A 26,761-nucleotide genomic window follows, 5' to 3' on the forward strand; every position below is an offset into this window, starting at 1 on the left:
GTCGAAGAAAAATAGTCGTGACATTGGAAACATTGCAGAGATGCTAACCTAACCCCAGCTTATACACACTACTGAGTCAGCGGCGCTTGAGATGGCTTGGCCATGTGAGCCGCATGGAAGATGGCAGGATCCCCAAAGACACATTGTACAGCGAGCTCGCCACTGGTATCAGACCCACCGGCCGTCCATGTCTCCGTTATAAAGACGTCTGCAAACGCGACATGAAATCGTGTGACATTGATCACAAGTCGTGGGAGTCAGTTGCCAGCATTCGCCAGAGCTGGCGGGCAGCCATAAAGACAGGGCTAAATTGTGGCGAGTCGAAGAGACTTAGTAGTTGGCAGGAAAAAAGACAGAGGCGCAAGGGGAGAGCCAACTGTGCAACAGCCCCAACAAACAAATTTCTCTGCAGCACCTGTGGAAGAGCCTGTCACTCCAGAATTGGCCTTTATAGCCACTCCAGGCGCTGCTTCACAAACCACTGACCACCTCCAGGCGCGTATCCATTGTCTCTCGAGATAAGGAGGCCCAAAAGAAACCTTAATTCCGATTGTCAGTTACATTTCTAAGTGATTTAATCCACAAATTGCTACATCTCAAAAATTAGCTCATCCTTGTAATTGGTTCAATTATATGTTATATTATTAGAGCATTATTTATCATCTTATGTTTAGCTTCATGGATATTGATGTGTGAAATCCCAGCACTCTCCTGGCCTGAAGTTTGTGGGTTTCTATCTGGCCCTGGGACTTAACCACGATGATCTAGGCTGACCCTCCAATCCAGTATTGGGGGTATTTTTGCAATGTTGGGTATATTGTTTCTTGGAAGAGGTGTTACATCAAGGTCCTGTCTGCTTGTTCCGATGGTCACCTAAATGGATTTGAAAAATCCGATGGCACTGCTTAAAAAGGAATAGAGAATTAACCTTGGGGATTTGGCCAACATTCCTCCATGACATCACCACAAAACAGATTAATTGGTTGTCCATTCCATTACTGTTTTTGGAATGTTGCTGGCACAAACTAGCAATCTTATTTGATTACATATGACAGCTATGAGATATTAAACCAATGTCCTGTCTGCCCATTCAAGTGGATATTTAAGATCCCAAGGCAACTATTCAATGAAAAACAGGGGTATTCTCTTGATTTCCTGGCCAACATTTACCCCTCAACCAACACTACGAAAACAGATTACTGTCATTTACCTCATTGCTGTTTGCAGGACCTTGCTCTTTACAAATTGGATGCTACGTTAGTCAACATGACAACAATAACTGCCCTTCAAATGTAATTTATGACTCAAGAAGCACTTTGGAATACACTGGGAATATGAAAGAAGCTAAATGAACATACATTCCATATCTGAATGCTCCTCCAGCCTTAAAACCTGTGAAATATCTGCGCTCTTCCAATTTTGGCCTTGCTCACATCCTCAAATGTTATTGCTCCACGGTTGCCTTCAGCTGCCTAGGCCCTATGCTCTGAAATTCCCTCTCTAAATTTCTCTACCTCTGTACCTCTCTCTTTTCCTTTAGGACACTTCTTAAAACCTACTTCTTTGACCAAGCTTTTGGTCACTTACTCTACTATCTTCTTATGTGGCTCAGTGTCAAACTTTGTCTGATAAAACTCCTGTGAAGTGCCTTGAGATGGTTTACAATATTAAAGTGGCTAAATAAATGAAAGTTGTCATTGTTATCTTAGTGAGACTCAAAACTAATTTGTTTATATAAAAATGAAGAGACACTTTGATGCAAATGCATAATATAAATGCAAATGTTACTAGATCTGAATAACATAGCAACATTGCAAACAAATGATCTTTCTATTGAATGCAGCTCTCATAATGGAGGATACCTGATAATATTTATGTCTAATACTGTAAATCAGCAGATAAAGTATACAAACTTACACATCCTGCAACTCACCATCACTATTTTGTTTTGTAAATTAATGTAGAATTGGAGATATTACCATTTGACATTCTCCAAAGAAAGATACAGTACATCCATTGGCTACTCTGGTGTTGATGGCACCCAGGTATACTTTTGGCAAGGTGGTAGAGGTTGACCAGCATCCATGGATCTGTCTCCCAGCCTGATTCAGTACTTTCAGGTGAGGAGATCACTGAAGGGGAAAATATCTTGAAGTGCTTGCCCCATTATAGTCTAGTAGGATTTATGGGACACCAAATGAGTTTCTCCACCCACAAACTGGCTGATAGCTAGAAAAAACTAGTTACAAAATAATGGTGATTGAGTTGCAAGTTTTTCCAGAATGTAAGAAAAAAGCTCAGAAAGAAAGTATGTTACAGAGACAGGATGTAAAAATTTACCTTTGCAAAGTGAGATTCAAATATAATTAGTTTTCCAGGGATTCTTTTGGGCCTCCTTATCTCGAGAGACAATGGATACGCGCCTGGAGGTGGTCAGTGGTTTGTGAAGCAGCGCCTGGAGTGGCTATAAAGGCCAATTCTGGAGTAACAGGCTCTTCCACAGGTGCTGCAGAGAAATTTGTTTGTTGGGGCTGTTGCACAGTTGGCTCTCCCCTTGCGCCTCTGTCTTTTTTCCTGCCAACTACTAAGTCTCTTCGACTCGCCACAATTTAGCCCTGTCTTTATGGCTGCCCGCCAGCTCTGGCGAATGCTGGCAACTGACTCCCACGACTTGTGATCAATGTCACACGATTTCATGTCGCGTTTGCAGACGTCTTTATAACGGAGACATGGACGGCCGGTGGGTCTGATACCAGTGGCGAGCTCGCTGTACAATGTGTCTTTGGGGATCCTGCCATCTTCCATGCGGCTCACATGGCCAAGCCATCTCAAGCGCCGCTGACTCAGTAGTGTGTATAAGCTGGGGATGTTGGCCGCTTCAAGGACTTCTGTGTTGGAGATATAGTCCTGCCACCTGATGCCAAGTATTCTCCGAAGGCAGCGAAGATGGAATGAATTGAGACGTCGCTCTTGGCTGGCATACGTTGTCCAGGCCTCGCTGCCGTAGAGCAAGGTACTGAGGACACAGGCCTGATCCACTCGGACTTTTGTGTTCCGTGTCAGTGCGCCATTTTCCCACACTCTCTTGGCCAGTCTGAACATAGCAGTGGAAGCCTTACCCATGCGCTTGTTGATTTCTGCATCTAGAGACAGGTTACTGGTGATAGTTGAGCCTAGGTAGGTGAACTCTTGAACCACTTCCAGAGCGTGGTCGCCAATATTGATGGATGGAGCATTTCTGACATCCTGCCCCATGATGTTTGTTTTCTTGAGGCTGATGGTTAGGCCAAATTCATTGCAGGCAGACGCAAACCTGTCGATGAGACTCTGCAGGCATTCTTCAGTGTGAGATGTTAAAGCAGCATCGTCAGCAAAGAGGAGTTCTCTGATGAGGACTTTCCGTACTTTGGACTTCGCTCTTAGACGGGCAAGGTTGAACAACCTGCCCCCTGATCTTGTGTGGAGGAAAATTCCTTCTTCAGAGGATTTGAACGCATGTGAAAGCAGCAGGGAGAAGAAAATCCCAAAAGGTGTGGGTGCGAGAACACAGCCCTGTTTCACACCACTCAGGATAGGAAAGGGCTCTGATGAGGAGCCACCATGTTGAATTGTGCCTTTCATATTGTCATGGAATGAGGTGATGATACTTAGTAGCTTTGGTGGACATCCGATCTTTTCTAGTAGTCTGAAGAGACCACGTCTGCTGACGAGGTCAAAGGCTTTGGTGAGATCAATGAAAGCAATGTAGAGGGGCATCTGTTGTTCACGGCATTTCTCCTGTATCTGACGAAGGGAGAACAGCATGTCAATAGTCGATCTCTCTGCACGAAAGCCACACTGTGCCTCAGGGTAGACGCGCTCGGCCAGCTTCTGGAGCCTGTTCAGAGCGACTCGAGCAAAGACTTTCCCCACTATGCTGAGCAGGGAGATTCCACGGTAGTTGTTGCAGTCACCGCGGTCACCTTTGTTTTTATAGAGGGTGATGATGTTGGCATCGCGCATGTCCTGGGGTACTGCTCCCTCATCCCAGCACAGGCATAGCAGTTCATGTAGTGCTGAGAGTATAGCAGGCTTGGCACTCTTGATTATTTCAGGGGTAATGCTGTCCTTCCCAGGGGCTTTTCCGCTGGCTAGGGAATCAATGGCATCACTGAGTTCCGATTTGGTTGGCTGTATGTCCAGCTCATCCATGACTGGTAGAGGCTGGGCTGCATTGAGGGCAGTCTCAGTGACAGCATTCTCCCTGGAGTACAGTTCTAGGTAGTGCTCAACCCAGCGGTCCATCTGTTTGCGTTGGTCAGTGATTATGTCCCCCGATTTAGATTTGAGGGGGGTGATCTTCTTGATGGTTGGCCCAAGAGCTCTCTTCATGCCATCATACATTCCTCTGATGTTTCCGGTGTCTGAGGCCAGCTGAATATGACTGCATAGGTGTTGCCAGTAGTCGTTTGCGCAACGCCTAGCTGTTCTTTGTGCAGTACTTCTGGCTGCTTTAAGTGCTGCGGATGTTAAATCGCTGGGGGCTTTCTTGTAGTTCAAAAGTGCAATGCGCTTAGCGGCTATGACAGGTTCCAGCTCTTCATTATGAGATTGAAACCAGTCTGCATTTCTCTTCGCACTTTTGCCGTAGGTGGTCAAAGCTGACTCATAGATGGCGTCTCTGATGTGGGCCCACTTGGTCTCAGCATCCCCTGTGGGAGTGTTTTGAAGGGCTGTTACAAGTGAATTTAGAAATTTTTGTAACAGCTGTGGGTGAGAAATTCTGCTCGTGTTGATGCGCGGGTGGCCCTTCTGCTTGGAATGATGCAACTTCTTTGGTCTGAGTCTAACCTTGCTGCACACCAGGGAGTGGTCGGTGTCGCAGTCCGCACTGTGGAAGCTGCGTGTGATTTGAACACTGTTTAAGGCGGCTCGCCTTGTGACAATGAGGTCTAGCTGGTGCCAACGACGTGATCTTGGTCTTAATGTAGAATTGGAGATATTACCATTTGACATTCTCCAAAGAAAGATACAGTACATCCATTGGCTACTCTGGTGTTGATGGCACCCAGGTATACTTTTGGCAAGGTGGTAGAGGTTGACCAGCATCCATGGATCTGTCTCCCAGCCTGATTCAGTACTTTCAGGTGAGGAGATCACTGAAGGGGAAAATATCTTGAAGTGCTTGCCCCTTTATAGTCTAGTAGGATTTATGGGACACCAAATGAGTTTCTCCACCCACAAACTGGCTGATAGCTAGAAAAAACTAGTTACAAAATAATGGTGATTGAGTTGCAAGTTTTTCCAGAATGTAAGAAAAAAGCTCAGAAAGAAAGTATGTTACAGAGACAGGATGTAAAAATTTACCTTTGCAAAGTGAGATTCAAATATAATTAGTTTTCCAGGGATAATACACTCAAAAGCTGTTCTTACTGGTATTTACAATGGAAAACTACAAAGGCTTTTTAAAATACATTGAGAGATAGAATAAGATATATACAAAAATAAAGGCCGGAATTTTATGGTTCCCCCAATGAATGGCTGGTGGCCGTGACGGCCGGAAAATTGAATGGGAGGCGGTTGGGATGGTGTTGTGCCGTTCCCGTCACCTTCCTGCTTCCGCTGCAATTTAATGTGTGGTGGCGGCGGCGAGAAACAGCCAATGGAACCACAGAAAAGTTACGGCACAGAGAGAGGCGATTCAGCCCATTGTGTCTTCACCGGAAGCCGCCCATTCTAATCCCACCTAATTGGGGAGGTAGTGGTGTAATGGTACTGTCACTAGCCTAGTAATCCAGAGCCCAGGCTAATGCTCTGTGGACATGGGTTGAAATCCACGGCAGATGGTGATATTTGAATTCAATTAATAAATTGGGAGTTAAAAAGCTAGTCTAATAGTGACCATGAAACCATTGTCAATTGTTGTAAAAACCCATCTGGTTCACTAATGTCCTTTAGGGAAGGAAATCTGCCGTCCATACCACGTCTGGCCTACATGTGACTCCAGATCCACAGCAATGTGGTTGACTCTTAAATGCCCCCTGAAACGGCCTAGCAAGCCACTCAGTCCAAGGGCAATTAGGGATGGGCAATAAATGCTGGCCTAGCCAGTGACACCCACATCCCACAAAAAGAATGAAAAAACCTTCCAGCACCTGGTCTGTAGCCTTGCAGGTTACAGCACTTCAGGTGCAGGTCCAGGTACCTTTTAAATGTTTTGAGGGTTTCTGCCTCCACCACCAATCCAGGCAGTGAATTCCAGACACCTATCACCATCTGGGTGAAAAAGTTTTTCCTCATGTCCCCTCTAATCCTTCTACTGATCATCTTAGATCTGTCGCCCCTGGTAATGACCTCTCTGCAAGGGGAAACAGGTTCTTCCTGTCTACTCTATCTAGGCTCCTCATAATTTTGTATACCTCAATTAAGACACCCCTCAGCCTCCTCTGTTCTAAGGAAAACAACCCTAGCCTATCCAATTTTTCCTCACAGCTGCAATTTTCCAACCCTGGCAACAGTCTTTTAAATCTTCTCTGTACTCTCTCCAGAGCAATTATATCCTTCCAGAACTGTATGCAATACTCCAAGCTGTGACCTAACCAGAATTTTATATAGTTCCAGCATTACATCCCTGTTTTATACATTTTGTATTCCATACCTTGGCCAATAATAGAAAGCACTCCATATGCCTTCTTCACCACTTTATCTATCTGTCCTGCCACCTTCAGGGACCTGTGGACATGCACTCCAAGGTCTCTCACTTCCTCTACCCCTCTCAATAGCCTCCTGTTTATTGTGCATTCCCTTGCTTTGTTTTCCCTCTACAAATGCATTACCTCACACTTCTCCGGATTGAATTCCATTTGTCACTTTTCCACCTACTCAACCAAACCTTTGGTATCATTCTGGAGTCTACAGCTATGCTCTTCACCAACAACTACATGGCCAATTTTTGTGTTATCTGTAAATTTCCCAATCATGTCCCCCACATTTAGTTCCAAATTATTAATATATGGCTATGTTTGCTGACACAGCAACCACTAGGTAGCGCAAGACTAGCACATGCGCTAATGCAGTCTCTTCCACTGCAACGTCACTCTCTGCGACGTCTCAGGCAGCTGCCAGGATTAAAGATGGCGCTACTCAATTTTTCACAAAAAAAAATTCAACCTGAAAATCCCCTCAATGACTGCCATTGCCGCCTCCATCCCATCCCCAACAGTCCCCTGTTCCCTCCTGCCATTGCACTTTTCTTTGCCGCTCCCTCCTGCACCTGTCTTCTTGCCGCTTGATCCCCGCTACCTTCCCTTAGCCACTCGTTTCCGCGCTCGCCGCTCCCCCCACCTCCGGCTGCTTTCCCACCACTTCCGCCAGCTGCTCGCTCCCCGCTCCTCGCTCCACCACCCCGCCCCATTTCGCTCTCCCGCTGCTCGCTCCCCGCTTCGACCCCCCCCCCACCACCCCCCTCCAGCAGCTCGCTCCAGGCCGCGCTGCTTTCCTTCTCTCGGCCACTCGCCCCACACATTTGATCGTTCCCCTCTGCACCACCCGAAGAATCAAGGCAGGCCACGAGGGGTGACAGGACAACGTAGGAATGAGTGGCCGAGAGGAGGGAAGTGACACAGTCTGGAGCGAGCGGCCAGAGAGCGGGCTGATGGGGAGGGAAGCGGCCGGTGGGGATGGGGAGGGGAGAAAGCGCGAGGGAGCAAGTGGCTGGGGGTGGGGGGGGGGGGGATGCGAAGCGGCCAGTGGGGCGGGAGTGAGTAGCTTGGGTCGGGGGGGGGGGGGGTGGAGAAGCGTGCAGAGAGAGCGAATGGCTGAGGGAAGGTGGTGGGGATCAAGCAGTCGAGTGAGGTGCAGCGGCGATTGAAGTAGGGATGGTGGGAGGGAGCGGAGTGAATGGAGACGGCTATTGAGGGGTGAAGACGTCATTGCGTGGTGAGGTCATCCGCGTGCATGCACGTATTCATACTGGCAGGCTGGCAAATGTTCGCACGCAATGATGACGTCCGCGATCGCTTTGCGCTTGCTCTGCGCTGTCAGGAGTTTCTCTCTCTTTGGCCTCCTTATCTCGAGAGACAATGGATAAGTGCCTGGAGGTGGTCAGTGGTTTGTGAAGCAGCGCCTGGAGTGGCTATGAAGGCCAATTCTAGGATGACAGGATCTTCCACAGGTGCTGCAGAGAAATTTGTTTGTCGGGGCTGTTACACAGTTGGTTCTCTCCTTGCGCCTCTGTCTTTTTTCCTGCCAACTACTAAGTCTCTTCGACTCGCCACATTTTAGCCCCGTCTTTATGGCTGCCCGCCAGCTCTGGCGAACGCTGGCAACTGACTCCCATGACTTGTGATCAATGTCACAGGATTTCATGTCGCGTTTGCAGACGTCTTTAAAGCGGAGACATGGACGGCTGATGGATCTGATACCAGTGGCGAGCTCGCTGTACAATGTGTCTTTGGGGATCCTGCCATCTTCCATGCGGCTCACATGGCCAAGCCATCTCAAGCGCCGCTGACTCAGTAGTGTGTACAAGCTGGGGATGTTGGCCGCCTCGAGGACTTCTGTGTTGGAGATACGGTCCTGCCACCTGATGCCAAGTATTCTCCGGAGGCAGCGAAGATGGAATGAATTCAGACGTCGGTCTTGGCTGACATACGTTGTCCAGGCCTCGCTGCCATAGAGCAAGGTACTGAGGACACAGGCTTGATACACTCGGACTTTTGTGTTCTGTGTCAGTGCGCCATTTTCCCACACTCTCTTGGCCAGTCTGGACATAGCAGTGGAAGCCTTACCCATGTGCTTGTTGATTTCTGCATCTAGAGACAGGTTACTGGTGATAGTTGAGCCACTTCCAGAGCGTCAGGAGTAACTTTGTTAATATATACAAGGGACCCAATGCTGAGCCCTATGGAACGCCACTGGAAACCGCTTTCCATTCGCAAAAATATCCGTCCACCATTATCCTTTGTTTCCTGTCACTGAACCGATTTTGGATCCAACTCGCCACATTCTTCTGTATCCCATGGGCTTTTACTTTCCTGACCAGTCTGCCATGTGGGACCCTGTCAATTGCCTTACTAAAATCCATGTAGACAACATCCACTGCACTACTCTCATCAATCCTCCTTGTTACTTCCTCAAAAAAGTTCAATCAAGTTAGTAGGACACGACTTTCCCTTAACAAATCCATGCTGATTATCTCTGCTTAATCTGTGCCTTTCTAAGTGACAATTTATCCTATCTCTCAGAATTGATTCTAATAATTTGCCCACCACCGCGGTCAGACTGACCTGCTTATAATTCTTTGGCCTGTCCCTCGCACATTTTTAAAATAATGGTACAACATTAGCAGACTTCCAATCCTCTGGTACCTTGCCTGTATCTAGTGAGGATTTGAAGATGATCCTCAGAGCATCTGCTATTTCCTCCCTGGCTTCCTTTAACAGCCTGAGATACAATCCATCTGGTGCTGGTGATTTATCCACTTTCAAGAATGTCAGACTCTCTAGTACTTACTCTCTCATTATGATTATCATATCTAATATTTCACAGTGCTATTTAACTACAATGTCTGCATCATCCCTCTCCTTTGTGAAGACAGAGACAAAGTACACATTAAGAACCATGCCCACCTCTTCTGCATACCTGCATAAGCCTGCCTGTCCCAGGCCAATCAAGGCCCTTAAGTGGCCAATTAATTGCCACTTAAGGGCCTCCTCCTGCTGCCACTGGGATTTTGCCCGTGGCGGCGAGATGACAAAGGCCCCAAGAACACCGCCAGGTAAAACCTGGCGGCCTTTTTGCAGGCTAGGGATTTGTCCTCCTGATCGGGCACCCTGTGCCCCACAGAGGGCCGCCCCCAAAGCCCCAACCACCCCCAATGCACAACACTAACACAACACCCCCCAACCGACTTCCCAGGGCCCGGCTGATTTTTTGGGGCCTCGCTGGGGGACACTTACCTTCATTCTGGGGCCGTCCTTCCTCTTCCTGCTGAAGCTGGGTGTCGGCCCAGCAGTAGCCACTGCTCCTGGTGGCGTTGCTGGGACTAAGAGCTGCCGACAGCTACATTAGGTGGGACCTCCTGCCTCATGGGGGTAGAAGTCTAGCCTAATGCCAATTAAGAGCCTGGGGGGCAAAAATTCCTGGCATGGCTCTCCAGTCTGGCGGAGGTGGGCTCACCACTGACTTTTTGGCTGGTGGGTGGAGCCTCCTGCCCAACATTAAATTCTAGCCAAGGTCTTGCATTTAGCCTGCATTCTTCACACTCCAGAATTCTGCAGCCTTATGGTAGCTTCAAATATCTGTATTTGCCTATTAAGAGCAGTGCCCTTGAAAGGATGGGCTAGATTGTCAGCTAATTGTTGCAACTATGCTTCAGATGATCCATGAGCATTGCCACAGAAGATCCGCTAACAATACATTCATGTCTTGCCGACGGAAGCATGTCACGTCTTCAATTGGTCACACTTTTCTGCTTAGACTAAATTTACCCAGTTTCCTGGAAAACATTTCAGTCAAACACTTTAGACATAAAACAATTACTCCATTTTATTTATAATTACAAATGCAGGCCTATTGATTTGCTTATCTGCCACTTGCCACGATGTAAACCACTTCCATTATGGGAAATAAAGATTTTATATTTTCCGCTTTAAAATATTTATCCATTTAATGTTCTAATATACAATACATTGATATGAAAATATATTTTACACAGAAACATCTGATACTTAGCAAGCAATGAATAAGGGGTTTGTTAGCATACCATAATAGAAGGTACTAGTGCAACAACAACTTGCATTTACATGGTGCCTTTAACGTAGTAAAATGTTCGAAGGTGCTTCACAGGAGTGTTGTCAGACAAAACGTGACACCAAGCCACAAAGCTTGATCAAAAGTTTTAAGGAACATCTTAAAGGAGGAGAGGGAGGTAGAGAGGCCGATAGGTTTAGGGAGGAAATTCCAGAGCTTGCGACCTAGAATGATGAAGACATGGTCGTCAGTGGTGGGTTGAAGGAAATCAGGGATACGCAAACCTATGAGACTCAGGAATACACTGCCCAAACCCACTGACCAATTGCTGAGCTGTGGATTTTGTTTTAAGGGTTAAAAAGAGTAGGATTTGTAACTGAGCACAGAGGTCTGGTAACATCATTGTGGCAAGAAGATAACTTTGGTCCATATCTAGTTATATGGAGTGAGGACCTCCAGAAGATGTGGTAGGTCACTGAACACGCTCAAGTTTGGAAGAAAATCAGATGGAGGAAGGTTGCATTAGACATTCAGACAAAAATTTTGGATTTTTTTTGGATTCAGACGTTTAATAGCTTCAAAATATGGAAATAGTATGAGCTTGCGATTGAGGCTGCCAGTAGATGAACTTTATGAAGATTAGTTTGTGTGGCACTGGAAGCCAATGAAATGCAGTTCAGTTGATTACTAATGATGGGTGATGCACTGCCTGTGGATTCTAAGCCAACTGAATACATTTTAAGTTAAAGCCTTATCAAATAAAGATTTTGTTCTGCTAAATGTCACTTAGAATGTTTACATTCATAAAACTAATTGTTACCTTATGGCTGCCAACCCTCCAGAGTTTTACTGGAGTCTCCAGCACTTAAACATCTCCTTCAGTTCTTTCGAAGTGAATTTCCAGGATTTTTAAAATGATAGTCCTTTACTCATAGCACATGCTTATTAGTTTGTAATTAACTTTTGGATGGGTTCGTGGTGGCAAAAAAAAATCCTGCATTATTTATCAGTTGATGCCATGAGCTGTTTCTGAATGGATGAGCCAGCATACTCTGGATATCCTTTCTCATCCATAACTATCTTGTGAACATTCAGAAATGTGCACATCTGACAGAGAAAAACTACCAAAGAATTTAATTGTACATCACTGCCATAATACTTTCACCTTTTTCTGACAATTGTTCTCATCCTCTCGTTTTCTCCAGAATCTCACTGACCCCTTGATGTGTTGCAGTATTCTGATACCAGGTTTCCTCCAGTATCTCACCCAAGTGGTTATCCTTTGCATATGCTCCATGACAGTGACATTCTTGGGCCATTTGTTCAGAGGAGGCATCATACCTGAGCTGATCCTCTTCTCATCAAACTATCTCGAGCAGACACACACTTCTAGGAGAGATGCCAGATAGTGATCAATAACAACTTGCATTTATGTAGTGCCATTGTCTAGCTCATTGGGACTGTATTTGCATGGCTCCACTCCTGTGTATTCAGATGCAACAAATACATCCCCAGCAATGGCTTCTCTTCCCTTCTCCACATTGCCACCTCCAAGGATTTATTCTTGGCTCCCTGCTTTTCTTCATCTGCATGCTGTACCTCATTAGGGGTAGTATAAGTGTTTGAAAGGGTTAATGTTTGAGACAATGTTTGCAAGTTCTCCCTGTGTCTGCGTGGGTTTTCTCCGGGTGCTCCGGTTTCCTCCCACATGCCAAAGACTTGCACGTTGATAGGTTAATTGGCCATTATAAATTGCCCCTAGTATAGGTAGGTGGTAGGGAAATATAGGGACAGGTGGGGATGTAGTAGGGATATGGGATTAGTGTAGGATTAGAATAAATGGGTGGTTGATGGTCGGCACAGACTCGGTGGGCCGAAGGGCCTGTTTCAGTGCTGTATCTCTAAACTAAACTAAACAATGTGAGGAATACCTCCCACCATGATGATGTAAGAGACCACATGTGAGAGATACTGGAGGGAGATGCAGCATGGCTTCAGAGGAGTCATACAGACTTAAGTAAAGCTGTATATAATTAAAATGTAATAAATGAATTAATGATAAAATTACTGAAGACTCAGTAATCTCTCCTAGCTAGACTAACCAAATACACAAACAGTGGTAGACTAACCAAACATAAAAAGTGGTGCACAGCAGTGTTCTTACCTTACAACAGCCAGAAGAATCTGAAAAATACTTTAAAGAAAGCTGAGCTGAAAAAAATGCGCCAGAACTGCAGAATTTACGAAGAGGCCTTGAAAACTATCCAGAGCTGCTCCGTGGATGAAGGAGGCACAAAGGGTTGGGGAATCGATTTGTAGAGGAATTCATGCTGCACCACAGAGGTGGTCTGTGACAAAATTCCAGTCCAGCAATCACAGGCTTCGAGTTGGAGAACAAAGCAATGGTTGGGGATCTGATGAGCAACCCTGAAAGAGGGTAAAAATTTGTTCCTAATGGCACTAGGCAGGCGGCACCAGGAAAACCAAATGTCCTTAGCGAAGGCAGATCTGGGGTCGACACCATTAAATGTGGCGACCACGAGGCAGAAAATAAACAAAGAGGCAGCAAATACTCAAAACTCTAAGTGAAGGGAGTAAAAAGAGTATAGAGAAAAAAAAAACACTGCAAAACTGAGATTAAAGAAAAAAAGAAATACAGAGTCTAGTGGTGAGATTTCACAGGGAGAAATGGTGACCATAGTGAGAGTCAGTGTGAGGCTGAAAAGCACAGGAAATTTCTGATACTGGAGGGAAAATTTTATAAAGAAAGTAAACCAAATAGAAAGACATGGATCTTAAATTCACAATACCAGAGAGATTTGGACACATGGAAGGACCAAATCAAATTCAAAATTGGTCACTCTGGTGAAAGAGATTTTTGAGATATAGAATTGCTTCCAAATTAGACAGCCAGTCTAAACCAGAGCAAGTTAACACACTGCTGTATTCCATTGGAGCAATAGCAGATGATGTTATTGCAAGACAAGGCATTAGTGAGACATCAGACAAATTTGATAAAGTTTTAAAAGCCTTTGATAGTTATTTCAACCTGAGGAGCAATAAGATTCTGGAAAGGTCCAGAAACCAGGTGAAACAGTTGATGCTTTTATTAATGACCTTTGCAGACTAGCTCAAGGATGCAAATATGAGACCTAAAAGCAGAATTAAGATAATCATTATAGTAGGTATTACTGATGAATCCCTTATGAGATTTCTTGCAGTCGAAGGAAGACCTCAGCCTAGACCAAGTAATTCAGCTGGTGAGACAAGCAGAGGTCTGGCAGAAGAACAGAGCGATCCTGAGATAAAAACCTTGGTTCAGGAAGCCTCCAGTGACCATCCAGTTTCTTAAGCACAGGGCTCTAAAAGAAGCACCAGGAAAGAGGGTACACTGGGTGGGGGTGGGGGGAGTGCAAGTCGCCATGAAACCGTGCCAGCCCTGCGGCACCAAAAAGACCACAGGCACAAACTGTGTCCTGCAAACAAAGCAGAATGCTTCCACTTAAGAAAGTAGGTCATTTTGGGAAGATGTGCCAAAGTAAAATTGCTACTCCCAAAGGTTCGAAAGAAAAGTCCTTCAAGCATAGAACTGTTAATGAAGTTGAACAATCTCCATCAGGAGAGAAATCAAAAAACTTCCTTGGTGAAATCAATGACCCTAATAAGGCATTCTGGTCTGCAGATATATAGGTCAACAGACATATCGCTAATTTTAAACTAGACACTGGAGCAAGTGTAACAGATTTATCAGACAATGAAGCATGGTTATCAACGCATTACCTGCAACCAACAGAAACTTAGTTACATGGCCCAGGAGGGAGTCAAGGGAAAGCTATAGGTAATATTCCAGTACAAGAGAAAGCAGATATTGGAAACATTGTATGTTCCACAAGATCAGGAATTTCCCTTTTAAGTAGAAGAGCTTGCATTGACTTTCATCTTATAAGAAAAGTGGAAGAAGTTAAGCAACAGTGGCGCAGTGATTAGCACCGCAGCCTCACAGCTACAGTGACCCAGGTCCGGTTCTGGGTACTGCCTGTGCAGAGTTTGCAAGTTCTCCCTGTGACCGCGTGGGTTTCCTCTGGGTTTCCTCCCACGTGCCAAAGACTTGCGGGTTGATAGGTAAATTGGCCATTGAAAAAATTGCCCCTAGTGTAGGTAGGTGGTAGGAGATTTGAGGGGACGTGAGAGGGAAAATGGGATTAATGAGTGGTTGATGGTCAGCAAGGACTCGGTGGGCCTGTTTTGGTGCTGTATCTCTCAATGACTCTATGACTCTAATCCAGGAGTCACTTCCAAAAAGACTTTGCAAAATTATTTACTGATCTAGGAAGACTGAAGACTGACTACAGTATTACGTTGAGAAAAGACGCTAAACCTGTATGTCTTTTAGGAAGATACCCATGCCCATCAGCTAGAAGAGATGACTAGGATGGGAGTTATTTCTCCTGTCACTGAACCTACAGAGTGGTTTTCGGGAATGGTTCCAGTCCAAAACCTAACAGTACTCTTCGTATTTGTGTAGACTTAACTCAACTGAATAAGGCTGTGGCAAGAGAAGTTCATCTGATGTCCTTAGTAGAGGAAAACTGGGCAAAGTTATCCAAAAGTACCATGTTCACAAAGCTTGATGAGAATAGTGGCTTTTGGCAAGTTCCATTGGATAAAAGGTCAAGGTTATTGATAACCTTCATTACTACATTTGGAAGATTTTGTTTTAATCATTTACCATTCGGAATAACATCAGCACCAGAAATATTCCAAAGAACTATGTCGAACATTCTACAGGGCCTTACCGGAGTACTATGCATATGGGTGACATCTTAGTCTACGGTGAATCCATCGAAGAACATGAGCTGAGGGTTAGAGCGGTTTTGAAACGTCTACAAGAAGGCGCCCTGACACTTAATGAAAAGTGTGAATTCTCGAAAATGTCTATTCATTTCTTAGGACACTTTAGCAGGAGCAGCAATGGCATAATGGCAGACCCGCAAAAGACGAGAGCCATTAGTGAATTCCCACTTCCTACTTCTGTCCAAGATCTTCAGTGATCCCTTGGAATGATTAATCAGTTGGCAAAACTTTTACCCAATCCAGCGCAAGTTACTGAACCCTTAGGACAACTATTAAGGAAAGTTCAAACATGGTGTTGGGGTGCACATCAGGAGCAAGCATTTCAAAGGATCAAGGAGAGGCTGATTTCACCAGATATCTTAGCACATTATAACCCCTCACTACCAACCACAATTGCAGCAAACGCCTCAGCTACAGGGTTAGGAGCAGTCCTTTTTCAAGAATAACTAGATGGATAACAAAGACCGGCTTATTATGCATCACAAGCATTGTCTGAGACTGGGACGGGGTACCGCCAACAAGAGAAAGAAACTCTCACAATCACATGAGCCTGTGGGAAGTTCTCAGATTATATTATTGGCTTCAAGGTTGTCATAGAGACAGAACACAAACCCCTGGTTTCCTGACTTGATGAAAAGGAACTCGTTAGGGTGCCTCCGAGAATCCAGAGATTCTGGTTGAGGCTAATGAGGTTCACGTACGAAATGGTATACGTACAGGGCAAGCAACAGATGAGAGCAGATGCATTGTCCAGAGCTACTGTTGACTACCCTACACAACGGGATGTTAAACTGATTAATGAGATTTAGTCATATTCTCAGTTCACTGCATCACATGGCAGGCAAGTTCTAAAAAGCTCCAAGAAATTCATCATGCTCAGATGCAAAATGAGGAATGCATCTGTATCTGCCAATATTGTATGCAAGGTTGGCCACAGCAGTGCCCCAGTGGTAAGGGGATGAAATCTTTTTCGAACATAGAAGGCACTTTACTGTTGTGGATGATTTGCTGGTATATGACGAGAGGCTGGTAATTCTGGACTCACTCTGGGTAGACATCTGAGAAAATACACCAGGGCCACATGGGTGTAACGAAATGCAGAGCATGGGCTCCGTTGTGTGTGTGGTGGCTGAGAATATTGACAGATATAGAAGAAATGATTTCTAATTGCCAGGTATGCACAATGCACAGACAGGATCAGAGGGAACCCTTTATCTTAACCCAATTTCCAACCAGACCATGGGAACGTCTGGGGATGGATCTATTCATGTTTAGTGGAAAATCCTGCCTGATTGTCATCGACTATTTTTCAACATGGATTGAAGAACATGGTATACCTGACCAGATAGTTTCCAATAATGGACCGCAGTTTGCAAATGACTACTTTATGTACTTTGCGGTAAACTGTAGATTTGTACATCTTACAAGTTCCCTTAGATATCCTCAATCTAATGGTGAAGCTGAAAGAAGAGTCAGAACTATCAAAGTACTGTTAAAGAAGAATGAAGCACTCCTGAAGTTTAGATCTACTTCATTGCTATGTGGATTAGAACTGTAGCTGGGAAGGAAGCTTCAAACACAATTTCCCATTCTACTCAAAAAATTACTTCCAGGGCAAGAAGTCCAGGATTATCAGAGAGTTCAAGACAGAGAAAGGTCTTACAAAAAGCAAGAAGCTTATAATTATAATAGGAAATATCGTACTAGGAACCAATCAAAGTTGATGGAAAGAGAAAAGGTAAGGGTACGAGAACAGGGCAGAGAAGGAGTAATCATCTGGAGAGATGAGAATCAACAGAGATCTTAGTTAGTACATACTTCAGAAGATACTATAAGAAGAAACAGAAGGAATCTTATTCCTATTCATCAAAGACACCAATCAGTCATACATTTGGATGAACCAGATGTTGAAGCTGAAATTTAGAAAGCACCCGATACTACAAACCTCAATGAAGGCTGACCAAGTTAAGAAACAAGAGTTCTGAGAAAGATTACTAATCTTCTGCGTCCAACAACAACATGATCAGGGAGAGTTGTAAAGCTTCCTGGCAGATTGATTGTGTAATGTCAAAGACTTGGGGGGAGATGGGGTAGTATGTAAAAATGTATGTATATGGATAAAGACTCGAGGGGAGATGTAGTGTAATGGTTTGAAAGGGTTAATGTTTGAGACGGTGTGAGGAATACCTCCCACCATAATGATGTAAGAGATCACATGTGAGAGAGACTTGAGGAAGATGCAGCATGGCTTCAGAGGAGTCATACAGACTTATGTAAAGCTGTATATAGTTAAAATGTAATAAATGAGTTAATGTTAAAATTATGAAGACTCAGTAATCTCTCCAGCTAGACTAACCAAATATACAAATGGTGGCAGACTAACCAAACATACAACAATTAGCATCATCCAGCGGCACAGTGTTAGCTTCCATATATATGCTAACAACACCCAACTCTACCTGTTGCCCATTTCTTTCAACCCATAACTACTTCACGTCAGACATTACATAGAATTACTTAGAATTTACAGCATGGAAACAGACTAGTCAGCCCAACTGGCCTATACTGGTACTTGTGCTCCATAAGAGCCTCCTTCTACCCATCTTCATCTAACCCTGTCAGCATATCCTACTATTCCTTTCTCTCTCGTGCTTATCTGGCTTCCTCTTAAATGCATTTATGCTATTCAACTCATCTACTCCTTGCAGTAGCGAGTTTCACATTCTTACCACTCGTTGGGTAAAAAAGGTTTCCCCTGAATTCCCTTTAGGATTTATTGCTGTCGATCTTATATGAATGAGCTATAACTTTGTTGAACTTAGCATCAGGAAGACTGAGGCCATTGCTCTCAGCACCTACCACAACTCTGTTCCTTTGACACTAATTCTATCTTCCTCCCTGACATGTCAGTCAGGTTAAATAAGATGGTGTTAAATCTTGACCTTTTGTTCAACCCTGAGTTGAGCTTCAAATCTCACACTCTGTCACCAAGACTGCATATTTTCATTTTCACAACATTGCCTGTTGCCGTCTCTACCTCAGCCTTGGAAACCCTTATCCATGCTCTTGTCACCTCCAGACTCAATTTTTCCAAAAAGCTCATTGTTGGCTTTCCTTTGTTCAAGCTCCATAAACTCTACCTGTCCAAAATGCAGCTGCCCATATCCTGTCCTGCACTAAAACATACCCACCCATCACTTCCACCTTCACAGACATAACTGGCTCCCTATACGTTATTACATTAAATTTAAATTCTTGTCTTCATCTTCAAATCCTTTCAAGCCATCTCTCCACTCTACTTTGCAATTTCCCTTAAACTTTCCCTCTCACACTCTTTGGGCGTCTGACCTTAGCCTCGTGCATCTCTCCTTTATTTTACCTCATGATTTGTGGCAGAGCTTTTAGTGTCTAAGCCTTGCTCTTTGGAACTTGCTCCCTAAGCCTCTCTGCTTCTCCTTGAAAAACTGTCTTAAAACCCATCTTCTTGCCCAGTCAGAAACCTTCTCCTGTGTGTGGCATTCCATTTCTCTCAACACTACTTCAAAAATGCCTTGGAATGGTTTGTACATTAAAGGCATTACATAAATGTAAATTATGGTTGTTCTGTTTACTGGCTTAGCTCAGTTCATTTTGTGCTTTCATACTGCAGCATAAGCAGACTAGGAGCAGATGTGTTCTGTTGAATCTCCTCGACAATGACAATTGAGAATACTGTCCGCAGCATCTGCTCATGACATCACTGAAGAGGGCAGTTTTGCATAAAATGCCTTCTCTGAGACAGTCTTTTAATAGCAGTCTGAAAGCACAAAACAGGTCAACAGTATGGACTCAAACGAGCAATTGCAGAGAAGAAAACATTTGACCATTTATAACGTTTAGACATATAACATGTATCAATTCATATTACTTCTTTGAAACACCAAGCAGGTTTGTAGATATATAAAGATATAAGATTTGAGCTGGTGACTAGGAATTTCCTTGGAGGGTTTTCATTGGTTACTGTAACGTTGATGGCAATTTTGTTTACCCATCTTACCGGAATTTCAGCTATCTTCCACTGAAGTTATGGCAGCACTTTAGAACAATCTAGAAGGAAATTACAAATGCTGACTGCTATGTGTTTCCAGTATTTCCTGTTTTTATTCAGATCTTCAGCAGTTGTGATTTTTCCTTCTTAATTCATCAATTGCACTGATAGGTGCACCAGCATTTGGCTATAAGCCAAGTTTAGTTGTATTTGGACCAGGTGTCTAAAGTTTAAATCATACACTTAAAATTGTTGTGTGAAAAATGATCAGATTTCTTCTTCTTCTTCTTTGGCCTCCTTATCTCGAGAGACAATGGGTAAGTGCCTGGAGGTGGTCAGTAGTGTGTGGAGCAGCGCCTGGAGTGGCTATAAAGGCCAATTCTAGAGTGACAGGCTCTTCCACAGGTGCTGCAGAAAAATTTGTTTGTCGGGGCTGTTGCACAGTTGGCTCTCCCCTTGCGCCTCTGTCTTTTTTCCTGCCAACTACTAAGTCTCTTCGACTCGCCACATTTTAGCCCTGTCTTTATGGCTGCCCGCCAGCTCTGGCGAACGCTGGCAACTGACTCCCACGACTTGTGATCAATGTCACAGGATTTCATGTCGCGTTTGCAGACGTCTTTAAAGCGGAGACGTGGACGGCCGGTGGGTCTGATACCAGTGGCGAGCTCGCTGTACAGTGTGTCTTTGGGGATCCTGCCATCTTCCATGCGGCTCACATGGCCAAGCTATCTCAAGCGCCGCTGACTCAGTAGTGTGTATAAGCTGGGGATGTTGGCTGCCTCGAGGACTTGTGTGTTGGAGATACGGTCCTGCCACCTGATGCCAAGTATTCTCCGGAGGCAGCGAAGATGGAATGAATTGAGACGTCGCTCTTGGCTGACATACGTTGTCCAGGCCTCGCTGCCATAGAGCAAGGTACTGAGGACTTACTGAGGACTCAGATTTATATTACAACCAATATCACCAAAAGTGTCAGCCGTAGCTTAGTTGATAAAACTCTCACCTTTGAGCTTAGAAGGTTGTAGGTTCAAGTCCCACTCCAGCACGAAAATCAAGGCTGATACTTCAGTGCACTATTGAGGAAGTGCTACACTGTCAGAGATGTCATCTTTCAGTGCTTATGCTAGCTACACACAAGCTGGCCTCTTTAAATTGCTGTGTAAAAAAAAAAATTAAAGGGCATGTTAATTGCATAGTGCTATTTTTGAAGAAGACTAGTGTCCCAGCCAATATTTATTCCTCAATCAACATTACAGAAAACAGATTATCTGGTCATTAACATTGCTGTTTGTGGGAGCTTGCTGTGTGCAAATTGGTAGGTGTGTTTCCCACATTACAACAGAGGCTACACTTCAAAAAAAAAAGTTTAATTGGCTGTCAAGCACTTTGGGATATCCAGTTGCCATGAAAGGTGCTATATAAATTCAAATTTTCCTTTTCCAGAACAAAAATCTGTACTTTTGAGCTCATTCCTCAGTAAGGTTCTACAAGCTAAATGGAGGAGGGAAAAAGTTTACAGGTGCGGTGCCAAAGTTTTCTTAAGAGGCAGAAGTTTATGCAACCTTTGTAAAACCTATGTTGGGTTGACAACAAAGAAAACGAAAGAAAATTGAGGAGTTAAAGAGGGGGGGGGAAACCCACACAGGGAGAGATAGGTGTAGAGTTGGTGATTTGCTGCAATGTGTTGGGAGTAGGGAATCACATGATGGTTAATGCAGAGGGAGGGAAGGAAGGAGCGGGCGGGCTCTACTTGGAGGGCGGAGGTTCAGGTTTTCAAACACTCGGTTTGTGCCCGTCCTCCTTCAGGGGGAAAAAAAAGAGAAACAGGAGAGGAGGAGAGGAAAAGACTGGTGAATTAAAACTTAAAAAGAAACTTATTCCGCGCTTTAGGAGAGAAAGGGAGGGGGGAAAAGGGAAAATTTCTGTTCAGAGCAAGAACTTCAGAAACTGGGAGTTAATGGATAGTTGACACTTTTTCCCCCCCCTCCCTCCTCGCCTTGGATTTAATTTTAAGAGAAATCCTTTTGAGAGTTTGTTTTTAATTGGGAAGAGGGGGAGGGGGGGGGCCTGTAACTGGCAACCGGCCGGCGAAGATGCGCTGAGGCTTTTTAAAAAAAAAAAATTTAAATAAATAAACAGTCCCCTCCCCCCCCCCCCCAGTTACAACAACCTTCCTATTTTAACATTCAAAAGGAAAGACGAGAATTGGGAGCTCGGCACCGCCATCGGCGGCAGAGAGAGAGAGAGAGAGGCCAAGATGGCGGCGGATCCAGTGCAGGTAAAGCGGCTTCTGCTGTGAGAGAGTGAGTGAGTGAGGGAGGGAGAGAGAGAGAGAGAGAGAGAGAGAGAGGGGGAATGTGTGTGTTTGTGTGTGAGAGATAGACAGAGGAGAAGAGAGAGAGACAGACTGGGTAAGGAGAGGGGCATTGGGGAAGAAGGAGGCTTTACAGGGCAAGACAGAGGGTGTGGGCAACAGGCAACATCCTCACTCCCACAATTAACTCCTTTTTTATTTTATATATATATATATATATATAGGATTTCCAATTTTATTTTAAATATACATATTTCTTCTAATACCCTCCTCCTGGCTGGGCCCTGTCTTGCAAGTTTACCAACTGCCTAAACAACAACCACCAAAAAAGTTTAAATGTTTTCCAATGGTTTCCTCCTTTTTTTTTTCTATATTTGTCCAATAAATAATTCAGTCAAAATTTTTTTTAGAGAGATCTGAGGCAGGGGGTTTCAAAAATGTTGAGGGAAAGCCAGCTTTTTTTTTGTTTTGTTTTTTTTTTTGCTTTACAAGTGTCTGTCTGTGTACAAGCTTTTTTTTCCCGTCTTGGCTGTCGTTGTGCGTGTTTTTCTTTTTTTCAAATAAAAAAAAAGTTTTGATGTGTAGGAAAAGTTGAGAGCCCGGTCGATCTCCAAGAGCCCGACTTTCCAGGCCTTAAGAGTTTGCTTTAATATCAGCTGCTGGAGGAGGGGTGAATGAAGGAAAACTGTTTAATTGTTGTTGGATTCTTGGCCGCCTGCCCATCACCGAGTCTCTCGTTTCTTTAATATCCTTTAATGGAGGCATAGAGCGAGTTTGCAAATTCTTGCTTGAAGAACAGTTTGGTTTCTAACTAACTGCCTTGGATCTGCTTTACCTTCCAGATAGCTGTTGTGGGTCAGTTGGCCACTTTGGGGAGGAAGTGTATTATGTTAGTTTATCTGTAATATATCATTTGATTTTCAGATTTGGCAAGAATAGTGCTTTATTTTGACTTTTTATGTATTTGAGCTAGTCAGTTTTTAATTAGTGCCCTTGTCAGCCCAAGTGATTTAGTCGGCAGAGATTTTATTGGAGTGAGCATGATATCTTTTGTTCTGTACTGATTGCATCACTTAGGAGATTGATACCTATTAATGAGTTTTCAGGACTGTATACTGCTCTGACCCTTTGTCAGCTGTGGAAAAAACAAACATTATAAATGTTTGTCAAAGGATTAAAAAAAAAATCCAGCAGCGTTATGTCTTTCTCCATCTACACATGTAAGAATCATTACAGCTTGATAAGTACTGAAATGCTATTCAGGAAAGCGTCAGACAACTAAATTTCTGAAAGGATTAGAATGAAGTTTCCATTCAAATATTTGAATGATCTCATGTAATTGGAACCTCCTCCTGTAGTAAATTCTGCACATGAACTGTTTAGGGTATCGTATGTCCTTACAACAAATGTACATGAGTATAACTCAGTGCGAGTGTTACTTTGCAGTAAAACATTCTTTTCCTGTCAGCTGATGTTACAATACAAGTCTAGTGTCGTAATCTCGCGGATAAAACACAAATCTTCCTGTCATGTGGCACAAAGAGGATCAGAAAAATTCTCTTCGACACATTTTATTTATTGCAATGGTTAATAGAGGATGGGACCAGCTAAACTTTCTTAACGAGATGAGCAGTTAATTGCAGAGTTTCGTGTATATAAAGTCTTGAGATGTTTTTGTTGAACGTCAGTTTCTAGGAAACAGTACCACATTTCTCTCAAACTCTACCATGTCTCAACTCACCTTAAGCAGTAGCATGAATGACCTATCATTCCATTTTAAAAAAAAATGGATGGCTGTGTTTGTGTCATTAAACCCGTGCGTTAGACCCATCAAGTTTGATTTTTGGTTTATGGTCAGTTAAATATGTTGTTGTCCATACCATGCTCATAGCAACCTTTTCGCCATTATTTCAAGATTAATGTAATTCTTCCCTAACAGAAAATTTATCTTTACTTGTGCAATATTTAATAAAATATTGATATTTGCTTTTAAAAGATTCTTGTGGGATGCTAATAAACGATGGTAGATTTTGTCCTGTTTCTATAATTAATTACAGGAATAACCATGTCAAGTGCAGCTTGGTAATTAAATGGGGATGTACTTCTAGCAAAATATAGCCCCTCTTGCGTTCTCAAATAAAATTATAATATACTGTGTGTTAATCTCTTGTCCGCTAACAGCTATGCCTAATGTTTTGTGTTTGAGTCCCAAGATCTGCTAGGTGTGTTTTCTTGGGCAGAAGTGCAAAATTGGGAGATAGCGATCCGGCAGCCTGTTTTACAACCTGCCCCATTTTTTTTTTTCTGCTGTCCGTGCTCAAGTCCAATTTCACCCCACTGTTTTTTAATCTTGGTCAACTTTCTCTCTTCCTTTTCCCCCCCCCCCCCCCCCCCTTTCTCTCAAGGTGTTGAATCCTTGTTGATGCATTCAGCTACGTGTGATCATCTAATACATTGCCTAATGGCTGATCTTCATGTCTGAGCTTTAGGAACATAGGATCAGGAGTAGATCATTTAGCCCTTTGAGCCTGTTCTGACATTCAATGAGATAATGGCTGAACTGCAACTTAACTCCATATACCTGCTTTTGTCTCATATCCCATAATGCCTTAGTTAACAAAATTCTTATCAATTTCAGTAGCAATTGACCAAGCATCAATTGCCATTTGCACAGAGTTCCAAACTCCTATCAGCCTTTGTGTCCAGGAGTGTTTCCTAATTTCTCTCCTGAAAGATCTGGCTCTAATTTTTTTAGACGAAGCCTCCTAGTCTTAGACTCTCCAACCAGCTGAAATAGTTTCTATCTACCCTCTGTTCACCTTTATTATCTTGAAAGGTTTGAACGTAACGTTCTAAATTCTAGGGACTACAACCCTAGCTTGTGTAATCTCTCTCTCTCCTCTCATAATTTAACACTTGGAGTCCAGTTATCATTCTTGGAAACCTACGCTGCACTCCCTTCACGGCCAGTATTCTCCTTCCTGAGATGTGGTACCCAGAACTGCTCATGATACTTCAGAGGTGGTCTGACCAGGGCTTTACATAGCTGAAGCATGACTTGTACCACCTTGTATTCTATTCCTCGAGCTATAAAGACCAGCATTCCATCAGCTTTTACCACACATTTGTCTGCATTGAAATCCACTTGCCACAGTTCTGCCCATTCACTTAACCTATCAATATTTCATTATCATTTTGTACTTTTATCTATGCTGCTTACGATACTCCCTACCTTTGTGTCATTGGATATTTGGCTCTCACTTTCATCATCGAAGTAGTTAATAAACATGGCAAATAGTTGAGGTCCCAACACAGATCCTTGCAGTAGTCACATCCTGCCAATTAGAGTATTTGCGCATTGTTCCCTAGTCCATTTCCTTCCACTCAGTCAATTTCCTAACCTTCAGTTCCATGCACTTCAATGTTAGCTAGCAGTCTCTTATGAGGAACTTTATCGAATGCCTTCTGGAAGTCTCTCTAAATAATATCCATAGACATTTCCCTGTCCATGACTGTCCAAAATGTCCAATCAATTTCATCAGACATGACTAACCCTTTACAAATCCATGCTGGTGCTTTCTGATCAGCTGAAAATTTTCAAGGTGTTCAGCTGCCCTATCCTTAATTATAGACTGTAGCAATTTCCCAACAGATGTTCGCCTAACTGGTCTATAATTTCCTGGTGTTTCTCTGTGACCTATCTTAAATAGTGGAATGACATATGTAGTTTTCCAATCTAAAAGAATGTTTCCTGAATCGAGAGAACTTTGCAGATGCCCTATCCATAATTTTCCAATGTTCTCACCTACCTACTCTAAAACCCTGGAATGGAAACCATCTAGTCCTGGGGCTTTGTCACTTTTAGTGCCATTATTTTCTTTGTTACTGTTATTTTGCTTAAGTTAATATTGGTGAGCCCCAGTCCCTGATTCACTTTTGGTTTCCTTGGGATGTCTGACATGCTGAGCTCTTCCTCTACTGTAATTACTGATGCAAAATAATTCTTCACATTTGCCATTTCAGTATTTTCATGGGCGATATTACCGTTAATAGTTTTCAGCTTTGATCAGAAACCTTGGCAGGCTATTTAACCTTGGTGGTTTGATAGCCTAGCCTGATTCTCTTATTAGATATCCATGTGTGTAGTTTTAACTGGGGGTGAGACAAATATTAGCCAAGTAACTATGGCCATTTATACTTCCCTGCCTAATTCAAGCATGTGTACTGCTGCCCAAGCTAAGCGCTAACTAGTACCAATTGGGAATCAAACTTTAGATCTTCCTGACCAATAAAGCTGAGCTACTCACTGCCACAACTAGTTGACTACCTGGGAAGGATCTCAAGACCTGCCATTTTGGTCCTCCCATTGGACCAGTAAAGTCTTGCATTGACACCAGTTATGCATATGGCTCCAAAAGGAATCCAGGATCAATCCAGATGCTAATTGGGAGCATAACTGCTGTCTTACTGTGAGAGGCCTGATTTAGTGGGGCTGAAGGACCAAAATACGCTTAAGAATACTTCTCCCCCAAAGGAAATACTTGATTATTTTTTGTTTTAAACAATATAATTTGTTAATCAGTCGAAGTACAAATTTTGGAAAAGGTAGCAACAAGGAACGAACTAGAAATAACTGCAACTTGAATTTCAAAAAACAGCCAAGGTCAGTGAAGTGATACAGCAAATATATAAAACTAGTACAGTAAACATGCCTCAATACTCCAATGAAAAATGGCATACCTCAATCTAAAGGTCAAATGCCTGAAAGGCATCATTGGTTATGAAAGAAAAGACTCCAGGAAGAAAGCTAAAATATCAGCAGAAAAACTTCACAG

The 26,761-nt window shown here is 43.5% G+C and overlaps 1 protein-coding gene across 1 annotated transcript in view; it reads left to right on the top strand.

Annotated features, from left to right (window-relative positions):
• Positions 1-21,371: 21,371 nt before the first annotated feature.
• LOC137372676 (serine/threonine-protein kinase N2-like) overlaps positions 21,372-26,761 on the top strand; it is a 127,418-nt gene continuing 122,028 nt past the window's right edge. Inside the window, 1 exon segment of the mRNA XM_068036719.1 lies at positions 21,372-21,890. Within this exon segment, the coding sequence (XP_067892820.1) occupies positions 21,870-21,890 (21 nt within the window). The 5' untranslated portion in view covers positions 21,372-21,869.

Source organism: Heterodontus francisci, chromosome 8 (assembly GCF_036365525.1).
Source record: "Heterodontus francisci isolate sHetFra1 chromosome 8, sHetFra1.hap1, whole genome shotgun sequence".
NCBI classification, from domain to species: domain Eukaryota; kingdom Metazoa; phylum Chordata; class Chondrichthyes; order Heterodontiformes; family Heterodontidae; genus Heterodontus; species Heterodontus francisci.